We start from the raw sequence: 12,447 nt of genomic DNA on the forward strand, positions 1-12,447 counted from the left end.
GAAAACATTTTTTAGTTGTGAAACAGGATATATTGAAACTCGGGGGAACTTTATTCCTTGCCTACCCATTTAAATGTTTGATTCGATTTGAAGAGACAAAGTATATATTCTATGCACCTGAGCAATTAAAAGCTTTTCTTGATTTAAAATAATGTTGTAAATTGTAATATAGGTGAGGTTTCACACGTAGCCTTTAATATATTTTAAGTTACCTATGATAAATCTCCTATGATTTGGCCACGCTTCCCAGTTAAAGTGGTCTAAGAAAGCTGACTTTAATTTTGTGATATGATGTTTCCTTCATTTGCATGTTAGCTTCTGCTGTGTTTCTGTTTAACAAGTGTATGGCTTGTAAAAAGTGTTGTAAAATAATTATAAATAAATAAAAAACCCAAAAAACTACCCTTTTGGGGTTTTGTGCTCCTGAGCCATTTTATGCTGAGTCTGTAGAGTTGGGGAGTGCCTACTTGACTTGTCTCCTGAACCAGCTTTTCAGCTGTATTTTAGAGTTGGGGTGCCCTCCTGGTCTTGTTCTCATGACCCAGTTTAAAGCCTGGGTTTCAGTTGAGTTGGGGGTGCCTTCTTTGACAGTTCTATGGAGCTGAGGTATAGTTCCCTACCTCCCCCTCCACCCCTCCACCAAGCCATTGGACCACAAACATAAGAACATAAGCCCAGTATCCTGTTTCCAACCTTGGTCAATCGAGATCATACGTACCTGGCAAGATCCCAGAACAGCAAAACAGATTTTATGCTGCTTATCTTAGAATATGCAGTGGGTTTTCCGAAGTCCATCTTAATAATGACTTATAGACTTTTCTTTTAGGAAATTATCCAAGCCTTTTTAAAATTCTGCTGAGCTAACTGCTTTTACCTCATTCTCTGGCAACAAATTCCAGCATTTAATTACTCGTTGAGTGAAGAAATATTTTCTCTGTTTCATTTTAAATTTACTACTTAATAGCTTCTTTGCATACCCCCTAGTCCTAGTATTTTTGGAAAGAGTAAACAAGCAATTCACATCTACCTGTTCCACTCCACTCAGTATTTTTATAAACCTCCTAGCATATCTCCCCTCAGCCATCTCTTCTCCAAGCTGAAGAGTCCTAGTTGCTTTAGCCTTCCCTCATAGAGAAATCATCCCGTCCCCTTTATCATTTTCATCCCCCTTTCTGTGTACTTCTTCTATTTCCACTATATCTTTTTTGAGATGCGGTGACCAGAACTGCACACAGTATTTGAGGTGCAGTTGCACCATAGAGCGATACAAAGGCATTGTAACATTCTCAGTTTTGTTTTACATTCCTTTCCTAATAATTCCTAATATTGTATTTACTTTCTTAGCCGCTGCTGCTCATTGAGCAGAGGGTTTCAATGTATCATCAACGATGACACCTAGATCCTTTTCTTTTGTGGTGACTCCTAATGTGGAACCTTGCATCACATAACTATGGTTTGGGTTCCTCTTTCCCACAAGCATCACTTTGCACTTGCTCACATTAAAAGTCGTCTGTCATTTGGATTCTCAGTCTCGTAGGTCCTCTTGCATTTTTTACAATCCTCTTGCAATTTAACAACTTTGAATAACTTTGTCTCATTAGCAAATTTACCTCTCTAGTTATTCCCATCTCTGGATCATTTATAAATATGTTAAAAAGCAGCAGTCCCAGCACAGACCCATGGAGAACCCCACTATCTACCCTTCTCCATTGAGAATAATGACCATTTAGCCCTACTCTGTTTTCTATCTTTGTAACCAGTTCTTAATCCACAATAGGACATTGCCTCCTATCCCATGATTTTTTGATTTCCTCAGGAGTCTTTCATGAGGTACTTTGTCAAATATCTTTTCAAAATCCAGATACACAACATCTACATGCTTATTCACCCCTTCAAAGAAATGTAATAGATTGGTGAGGCAAGATTTCCCTTCACTAAATCCATGTTGACTTTGTCTCATTAATCCATACTTATGTATATGCTCTGTAATTTTGTTCTTTATAATAGTCCCTACCATTTTGCCCGGCACTGACGTCAGGCTTACCGGTCTTTATTTCCCAGATCACCTCTGGAATCCATTTTTAAAAATCGGCATTACGTTGGCCACCCTCCAGTCTTCCAGTGCCATGCTTGATTTTAAAGACAAAGTACATATTACTAACAATTGCTATGCAAGTTCATTTTTCAATTCTGTCGGTACTCTGGGATGTTTACCATCTGATATAGGCAATTTGCTACTCCTCAGTTTGTCAAATTGCTCCATTACATCTTCCATGTTTACAGAGGTTTGTTTCTCTGACTCATCAACATTGAATACCGTTTCTGACACCGGTATCTCTCCCGCATCTTCCTTATCGAAGGTCTTTCTGGCACTGGTATCTCTCCCACATCTTTCGTGGTGAAGACTGAAGCAAAGACCTCATTTAATCTCTCTGCTGTGGCCTTGTCTATTTGCTAGACACACGCAAGTGGCTAAAAAGAATTGTACTGAAGAACACTGACAAGGCTTGTTAGTCTACCGAAGAAGCATTAGTGAAACGGAGGCTCGTCTGTTGAGATAACTGTCAAGATATTGCCAAATGGAGGCAGAGCAAAGAGAAGTAAGATAAGTTCTCTTTGAAGTCAGTATGGATATGTTTTTAAATTCTAGTTGAATTGGATAGATCTTTCAAGAAATATATATAGATCTAACAGATACAACAAAGTAAATAACAAATAATAAAAAATATAAATCACATTAAAAAGTATAAAATAAAGGAAGAATTAGACTGGAGGTTTTTAGACCAGTGAAGATTCTCACTTGGTGATTGGTATGGCTAAATCCATGGCCAAATTCCTCGAGTAGCACACTGAGCACCTGAGGTCTTTTTCTCTTACAATCAAGCCTACCTGATTTAAATACATTGTTAGAGTAATATAACTTTCAATTTGGTACACTTAGAATTTTCTTGAACTGCAAGTGATTTGCCAGTGGAGGGTTCAATTCTAGTGTACCTAAAAAAGTAGTTATTCTTTGTTTTTGCCTCCAACACATTCTTCTTTTCAAAGTCTTTCTTTGCCTTCCTTATCAGTTGTTTGCATTTGACTTGCCAATACTTATGCTGTTTTGTATTATTTTCAGTTGGATCATTTTTTTTTTTTTCTTTCATCTCATTTTTTTAACCATGCCAGCTGTAGTTTTCCCTTCCTTCCTCCCTTTTAAATACATGGAATATGTCTGGTCTGGGCTTCCAGGATAGTATTTTTGAACAGTATCAACGCCTGATGTCAATTTTTGACCTTTTAATAACCCATTGGTGTTAAAATGATGTATTCCAATATAAAAGAATGTTAACCTGTTATATTCTGGTACTTATATATATAAAAAGAATAACACAAGCAGATTAAACTGCCCTACTGCAGTAAAATCTGTAAAGACAGAATGTAAACTAATTTAAAGTGCACATTGTATATTTTTCCCTTTCACACAACATCCTGTGATTTGCTGTAAAGTAATTTACTTTAGAAAAAGAAATGCATTAAAAAAAAATCTCTACTTCCTTTTGTCGATAATTATCTGTAAAAATCTTCTATAGAAATTGGCCTGCATTTGGTGAGCCTGGTCTGATTTATTTAGAAACATAGAAAATAATGGCCAATAAAAGGCCATATGGCCCATCCTGTCTGCCCATCCATATCATCCTCTATCTCTTCCTTCCCATGAGAGATCCCACATGCCTGTCCCATGCTTTCCTTAATTCAGATACAGTCCGTGTACAGAGCAGTACAGAGCAACACCCCAGTGGATATTGGAGAGATAACCAAATCGGATGTGGTGGGCTGGTTTCAAGAACTGAAGGCGGACTTGGCGGGGGTTCTCAAACATGTGCAGGATATTTTAAAAACATCAGAGCAGAAATCGGCGATTTAGGCACCCTAGTAAGTGAGATTGAGGACTGTTTCGGCTCTATTAAGAATGAAATGGGAGTGCTACACAACTCTGTGACTAGAGACAGCTTGGTGATTCAGGAGTTGAGAGAGCAGGTGGAAGACCTGGAAAACATTAGAAGATGCTATTTGCATTTCAAAGGGATTCCTGAAACCAAGCTTTTTAGTAACTGTGTAGCAGTAATCCAGGAATTTTGCTCATACCTGCTAAACTTGCCTGGTGAGGAGGGACCAGTGGATTTTCACATTGAGGGCTCATAGGATTCTGGGCCCACAACGTGAAACTGCACCAAAAGACATTGTAGTCTGTTTTGCTGATTACCCTATTAAGGAGTGCATTCTAGCCAAAGTGAGACTGCAGTCCGAAATTGTTTGGAAAAACTGCAAGACAGGAGTTTACCAGGACTTGGCTTGGTCTACCCTCCAAAAACGCAGATCTTTCCGGGAGGTTGCTCAGTTTCTGTGGACTCAAGGGATTCGTTACAGATGGCTTTTCCCCTTCGCAGCATGGCTCACGGTGACGGGAAAACCACAGAAGGTGAAGACACCGGAGGAGGCCTGGTCGGCATTGTGGGCTTTGGGCAGTGAAAAGGTACCAGAACCGGCTAAGACAGCAGTGGTGATACAGGAACTCAGGACTGATTCAATGTGGCAGCAAATTGTGGGACTTGGGAAGAAACAACTCAAATATGTGACTTATTGGACTCCACACTGCTGAATGGACAATGTATTATCAATTGCTGAGTGAGGGACTTGGAGGCTACACTGGGGGAAACTGATATATTTTTTTCTTTTCCTCTCTCTCCTTGTGGGGATTCCAGTGGAGAAGTAGGAGGGGTGGAGATTGCATATTGGTATAGGGGGGTGGAGAGAATGGGGATTACGATTTCTATAGGGAGGAGGATTGTCTGTAATGGCACTTGGTGTCTTGGGGTTGAAATTCACAATAGTGCTGAAATGCTTGATTAGGGATGCATGGGGTGAGTGTATAGAGAAGACTGGGGGGGGGGGGGGGCTAAAGGTATGCATGTGATTTCTTGGGCAGTGGGGTAGTTATGAGATTGGCATGCAAATGCAGGCAATTTTTGGGAGTGGAGGAGTGGCCTAGTGGTTAGAATGGTGGACTTTGGTCCTGGAGAACTGGGTTCGATTCCCACTGCAGGCACAGGCAGCTCCTTGTGACTCTGAGCAAGTCATTTAACCGTCCATTGCCCCAGGTACAAATAAGTACCTGTATATAATGTGTAAGCCGCATTGAACCTGCTATGAGTGGGAAAGCGCGGAGTACAAATGTAAGAAAAATAAAAAAAACTTATCGGATAGAGAGCATGCCTTCTGGAGAGTGGGTTGATTCCTCTGGCAACAACAACCCTTGAGGTCTTGTTACAAAGACAGCCAAAGGTTTAGTCATTTGGACAGCCAATAGCATCCTCATATTCTTGAGGGAATATGACTTCCCAGCATTTCAGGTGATACTTAGCTATTTTCTTGAAAGGAAAAGCAAGTGTTTTCAGTAAGGGTTGGGCTTTGATAATAAAGGTCACATAATATGAACGTAATATTCCAAAATCTCGGGTTTATTGTGGTTTATAGACCCCTATGCCTCTAAAGCTTTAGTCCTTGTCCCTCTCCTGTGTCCTGATACTGTACGCTTATTTACTAAAGGCTGATATTCTTATGCCATTCCATCCCCTCCCCCCCCCCCCCCCCCCCAAAAAAAAAAAAAATCTTTTGGTTTCAGTTGCACTCTGTGTTTAAGCTGTTTTTTCTGATTGTTTACTATCATCATAATTTTGTATTGTACACTTTAAAGCTCTCAGTTTGGTGCTCTTGAATTATGGTATACCAAAAAAAACTTCAAATAAGAGCAGTTGAGGATTTATGTCTGAAATACCCAGCCTGATGAAATCTTTGAAGGTGGGTAACTGTAACTCATCCCTTGCTGCACAAAAATAATTCCTCCCAAGTTATATAATTTTCACAGCATCATCAGCCAATACCATCACTTCAGGGGAACAAAAATCCCTGTTAGTGATGGCAATGGAAAAAGAAACTACCAGAAAGAGAGATACTACTGTTAGTGTGAAACCCTTGTTTGATTTGGTGATGCAACATAATTGAAGTGAGTCACTGTCTCCAGGTAGAGGCACTCGTATTGACCCTTGACATCGGTTTTACAGTGCTTGGGACAAGTAGAGAGTCCAGAGAAACACAAGAGCCTAGCAGCATGTGCCTATTAAGTAGAAAAGGAACAGTCTGAATTTGTGGACATATGTGTAGTACGGAGTCTCGTGTCTGGGACCTTAGATCTGTGTGAGCGGATGGCGATGATGCCCCAGCAGAGGCATGGGAAGATGTGTATGGGTCCATGGGTACCTGGAGAGAAATTGCCATGGGTTTGTTACCCAGGTGCTTTAACTTTGCTACTTCCATGGAAAGTACAAGACAACTATGAAACGTTAATCTCAGCTTTGAAATATGCAGTGAAATATGCAGTAAGAGACTCTAGCATCCATTCAAATGAGGCTGGAGGGGGGAGGAGGTAATGGGGAGAAACTAGAATGATACTCTTCACCAAGCCAAATGATGGTCTAAAGCTCAAACTCCCCACATTCTAAGTTCCTCTTTTCCCAGGACTAAACATTGAAAAATCAAGCTTAGTGGAATACTGAGATCAAAAGGGAAACACATAAATAAGTGGCACAAACAAAATATGAGGGAGATAATTAGGAAGGCTTTCAAAATAACACAGGACCATGGAAAGGTCCAGTTCCAGTCCAAAGGCTGATCTTGGTTGCACGTGCCTAAATGTTTCATTGTCCACATAGCAACAACGAAAGAAATTGAATCACGGAGAACTGGTTCCAGAGGTTGTGACCTACAGAGAGGCGATACTGCATGGCTGGGGAGCAGAAAAAGAGAGACAGAGAGGGGAGATGCTGAACATGAGGAATGATAGGGACACAGAAAAGGGAGATGGATGATGTATATGGAGAGAGAAGAAATATCAAATTAATAGGAGACCCTTGGCAAAAGAGTTAAAAAAACAAGACAGAGCAAAGCACAAACCAGATATTGAGACCAACATGGTGAGAACAATAAAATGACCAGACAACACAGATAGAAAAGTAATTTTATTTACTGTTTTGTGATTAGTATGTCAGTTTTTAGAATGTACATTTGCCAGAGCTGATAGGAGCTTGGGGGGTACTTCATTGAAATTTGTTTGACTTAGAGGGGCATAATCGAAAGGGGTGCCCAAGTTTTTCTGAGTATGTGTTGGTAAACACTGTTCTATATGAAATATGTGCAAAATTTCTAGTCATAATATTGTAGAAATACGGTTGGCTATGCTAATTAAAAATCACTTTTTAAAATAACTTGTTTAAAATGTAATTAAATGTCTGTTGTCTACAGAATTTATGCGCAACTCATGTGTGGATGCTGGATTGATTCAGCCATTGGTGCAGTTGTTAAATTGTAGAGATCAAGAGGTGCTTCTTCAAACAGGACGTGCCCTTGGAAATATATGCTATGATAGCCGTAAGTGTTAAAATACTAAAACCATTTCTGAAGACTTTATTTTTTAACCTAAGTAATGAATGTATTCTCTAAGGATTTGTGTTCTTTGTGTTAATGTTTAACATTGTAGTAACTTATTTTCTACCGTCTGTTGTGTTTTACGCTATGTTAATTACACTGCTTTTTAGAGCAGAATGTTGAAAATAGTGGTCTTTTGAAATTGGTTTCGCCTTGTTCTTTGCCACTTTCTGAGTCACTGCCACAACTCGTGCAGGTTGATGTGATAACACATTTCTTTCAATTTTTGCCTAATACCTCTGCTGATTCGATAACATTTCTGAAGTGCTTAATGTTACATAATGCACTACAAGTTTTGCTTCTCAAGTTTTGTTGAAAGCAAGCAGTAGAACGCTGCTGATTATAGGGGGTGGTTAGCATGAAGTTTTGAGTTGATTGCATCAGCAGCATGAGTAGATAAGTAGGCTGTAACTGACCTACGATAAGCTCTGTAATATTTTGTGTTCAGTGGTATTTTGACAAATGTGAGAGAAAAGATCTATGTTTTTGTATGAAACATGGCAGCTAAAAAGGCACATAAAATCACAAGATGAATTTCACCTTCAGTATTAATGTGCTGATAGATAAAGAAGCATAACTCTTGAAAGCTAGTCAAAAATGGAGTTAAATTCTTTCACTAAACAATGCAACTTTCCTTGACCTTTATATTAATCTTTGGTTTAGCTAAAGCTATGATGAGCTTTCATTTTTTCCTTTATTTTCTAATGATATCTGGCCCAGTCCTAACTACTGTATTTTTGCTAATATAACCCGCAGGTTATACAAGTTTTTTTTTACTTACTGTGACTACCCAATGCAGATTATACAAGTCATTACATTTAAAGGTCACTGCAGAGGAGGCATCCCGAAATGATTACAAAATTGTTTTTTTATTACAAGAAGCATTCAGTAAAGTACTCATAGGTAAATATACCTTATAATGAGGCATTGAACAGATCTATAGCAAAAACAAAAAAAAAACCTTCCAAATACATAAAACAGTTGTTATTAAAAGATAGAAGTTTTTGGCATCATTACTTCATGTCTTAAACATTATCTTGTTTATTGCGAGAAGGAAAACCTTCACACTATATTATCATCATCGGTGATGTTGAAATGTTCTGCAGCGAATGCCTCCACTTATTCGTTATTGAATTTGTATTCCTCTTCATCAATAGAATTGTACAAAGTCTGTTGTCCAAGTTAACCTGCTTTTTGAAATTTGTTGATAATCAAATGTGGTTTTGCTGCCTGCCATGCGGTGTCAGTCCAGCAGCAGATTTCTGCATTGGTAGCATGTTTCTATTTTCCTGAAGAAATAAATGTGTGTGCTGTCATGCATCCATGTATCTTATTCCTTCCTTACGAGACATTTAAATGCATGGTTGACATCTATGTGAAGAGACTGTAGCTTGCACGTTAGGTCACCAGGGATTACTACTATATAGGCTGTAGCAGCATTCAACATTTTCTTAACTGAGTCCAATTTGTGGGTTGTCATGGAGTCAAATATTAACAACGATTTCTTGTCAAAAAAGAACATCCAAGCGAGCACGGAAACATGCATTTATCCACTCCATCATCATCTCGTTCATCCATCTTCTCTTGTTGCGTTTAACAAGAACGGACTTTGGGAATTGTTCATGTGGCATAGTTATGCATTTGAAGGTAATAAGAGGTTTCAACCTCTTTCTGTTTGCAGTACATGATAGCACAACAGTGAAACTTGTCCTCATGACCAGTAGTTGTTACAGCCACTGACTTTGTGCCATGCTCAGTAGCTGTTCTTGTACTTGGAATACCAAAACTCATTGGTTCCTCATCCATATTTATCATGTCTCCTACTTGTAGGTTATTTTTCTTGCATTCTTCTTGCACAAAATTAACAAATTTACCCATTTTTGTTTTCTTCCCAGTCATCTAGTAGCTTTTGACCCACTGTTGTTCTAGCTGGAATACTCCAGTCATTCAGACATATAAATTTATACACTCAGTTCTCTCCTCCATAAAAATCGTGGATCTTCATGTTGATGGCTAATGCTTTAGCCTTCATTTGTATATTCATGGTGGAAACAACACTGCAGCAGTCTCATTTCGTAAGTACCCACTGTTTCAGATTTGCCTCCAAATTGAGCAATTTGGCAGATTTTGTTTCACGCCGTATCTAGGGTGGATTTCTTTCCATTTCTCCTCAGCTTTGTGCCTCTCACAAATAGGCTTCTCATCAACGGAAAGCATTCGCCCAGCTTCACGATTTCCATGTTCTTTTCATATTCGACTGCAGACAATTTGGCATTGTAAATGGACAACTGGTAAATTTATGGTAAACCTTTCCATCATGTCAGCTAGCCTTGCTTTTCCTCCAGTCTAGCATTGTTTATGTGCCTTGGCCATCCACACTCCTGTGTATGCTCATGTCAGCAGAAAGAACTGAGCATGCACAGGGAGTACAGGGGTATGGGCTATACTAAACCTTTTTTACTTGGTTCCTTCTTTTCTGCGGGATATACATGGGTGTGGGTTATACCCATATGCAGGTTATATATGCAAAAATACGGTATCTGAAGATTGACCATGCCTTTTCTGCTCACTCTAGTAGTAGCCAGCATGTACCTTGATTTTGATGTATTGCTGAAGTATTATGTCAATGCTGGAATTATCATGCTACATTTATATTTAGCAGTGCTGTTTATCTGTTATCATTTATTTTGATTGATTGAAATCGTATGATTTACAGCTTCTAGGTGTCTAAGAAATATGGATAAATGGAACAGAGAATGAACTTAGCTAGTTTTAAGCTATTACTTGAACTGAGGTGTTCATGTTGTTTATGCCATTTTATGAAGGATAAAAACAAGTAGATGTGAAAATTTACTCAAGAGATTCTCCATGAACAGGCAGGATGAATCAGTCCCACATATGAGTAATCATGGCATCCAAGGAATGCTTATTAGATTGAACTGGGAAGGGGTTAGAAACCTATGCTCGTGCACAGATAGTCATGTGCCATGGGGCTCCCTCAGTCCATCTTTTCCTATAAACAAGATGAACCTGTTTTCTTGTAGTGGAAACTTCAAAACCTCAGTTATCATGCTTCCTTAAGGTTGACCATTTCTTCATTTTTTAAATACCCAGCTGCCACCCCAGATTAGGGGGTTTCATTTAGTAATTTTTCAAATATTTTTAGGAACATATTGCAATAATCTGAGGCTTTTTGTATCTGTTAATCCATGTGTATGTTTGAGCATGTGTGGATGGATGCACAGAGCTAGAGTGAAGAATTAGGTGAATTCACCAACAATGATGGTTAGAACCATAGATTGTTCAAAAGATTCCTTTTCTTGCTAAACCATCCCAGACTGATAGGTTATGTCTCCCAATCAGCAGATGGAGGCAGAGAGCACTGACTTTGTGATGTCATCACCAGTATAAGGAGTGGTGCAGCAGTGGAACATGCAGGTATTTTTCTATCTCCAGCAGATAGGGCAACAATCTTCCTTTAGATAAAGCCTGTCTCTTGAGGGCATAATCTATACCCTGTCACCTGTGGTTGAGTTCTTGGCCAGTGGAGGCTCTTGAAAGTCAGTCTGCAGACCTTTCCCCTGAAGGACCTATAGGAGATATCCTCCTGAGGCTTCAAGCCCTGGTCTTAGAGGCCTCTGCTTTGTGAGGCTGTGTCTGGCAGTGGTCCTTAAAGGGTCACAGCCAGGTGGGGGTGAGTATGTGGTGGTGGGGGGTGGTTGTGGGCATTTCTCCCCCCGCCCCCTTCCCCAGTGGTCTCCTGTGGGGCCCCTGCTCAAGATAGTACATAGCAGACTTCTGAGATACAGCAAGGTTTGTTTCCCCTTCCTTCCCTCTCCTGCTGCCGTGCTCCCCTTTCCCAGAGTAAACAGACAAATTATATATGTCTTCATTTACATAGAAGAAAAAATATACATTTCCTCTTCGGTTAGATTTGTCCAGACCAATGTAGTTTTTGGTGGAGGCCAAGCCGCAGTGACTTCCAGAAGATTGCTCAAAGGTGGCATCCTAAGACTCAGGAAGTAGGACATTTTCTAGGGGCTGGTACTGTCTGACTGTCCCTGGGCATCTTTATAATCTGTGAAAGTGCAGAAGGGGTTGCCATTTTGAGGAGCCGGGGGGGGGGGGGGGGGCATCATCCTCATCTGCAGGTGTTAAAGAGCCCTAGGAAGAATCTGTGGGGCCTTTTGATATATAACTAGACTGCAGGATCTCTTTTTACCACAAGTGGGACATCATCACTTCTGAACAATGGGTTTTGGAGGTGGTGCAAATGCCCTGGAATTTGCTCAACCCATTTCCAATATCTCTGACATTTTCCTGCACCCTCCCCCAAACCCTCAGAAAGAAAGGGAGTGAAGCTTACCGTGCAGCAGTTGCTTCATCTAGGGACCTGGTCCCTAAGAAGGGTCATATCTTCTGCTTCATTTTGGATTTGAAGGGAGTCAATACCTGTCTTAGAGTCCATAGAACAAGACCTGCTCCCTGAGGTCTAGGATACTGTCTACAAGTAATATTTCAAAAGCTACTGAGGCCTGGTCTTCCCCAACATTAACCATTGCCCCGAATTGATCCAGCCATACTCAAGGAAAGGAAATGAACAGGTGTAAATGTTTACCATAAGTCTTACTATACCAACCATTCAACATTGCCTGCAAAGGTACTGAAAATAAATTTATACAATGGTACTCATTGTAGTATATGATAGAAATGATCACGAAGACAAAAGAAGTAGAAAGGAATAATAAGAATAAAATTTGTAATGCTCTGGAAGTGGAAAACAAATACACACATCTGTATGTTTGTTGTGGTTATTGCAGCAATTTACGTGTTTAGTCACAATTAAAATAAATGTGGCTAATAAAATTGATGGTCCTGCAGCATCTTTTTCATGATATTCCCATCTGCTTCCTCCCAGCA

At 39.7% G+C, this 12,447-nt stretch overlaps 1 protein-coding gene across 3 annotated transcripts in view; it reads left to right on the top strand.

Annotated features, from left to right (window-relative positions):
- Nucleotides 1–12,447, top strand: part of RAP1GDS1 (Rap1 GTPase-GDP dissociation stimulator 1) — a 222,491-nt gene that overhangs the window by 70,143 nt on the left and 139,901 nt on the right. For all 3 annotated transcript variants that reach the window (XM_030190713.1, XM_030190714.1, XM_030190715.1), the window contains one exon: nt 7,345–7,470. In XM_030190713.1, coding sequence (XP_030046573.1) covers nt 7,345–7,470 — 126 coding nt within the window. The remainder of the gene's footprint in view (nt 1–7,344; nt 7,471–12,447) is intronic.

The sequence above is a fragment of the Microcaecilia unicolor genome, chromosome 2 (genome assembly GCF_901765095.1).
Source record: "Microcaecilia unicolor chromosome 2, aMicUni1.1, whole genome shotgun sequence".
NCBI lineage: Eukaryota > Metazoa > Chordata > Amphibia > Gymnophiona > Siphonopidae > Microcaecilia > Microcaecilia unicolor.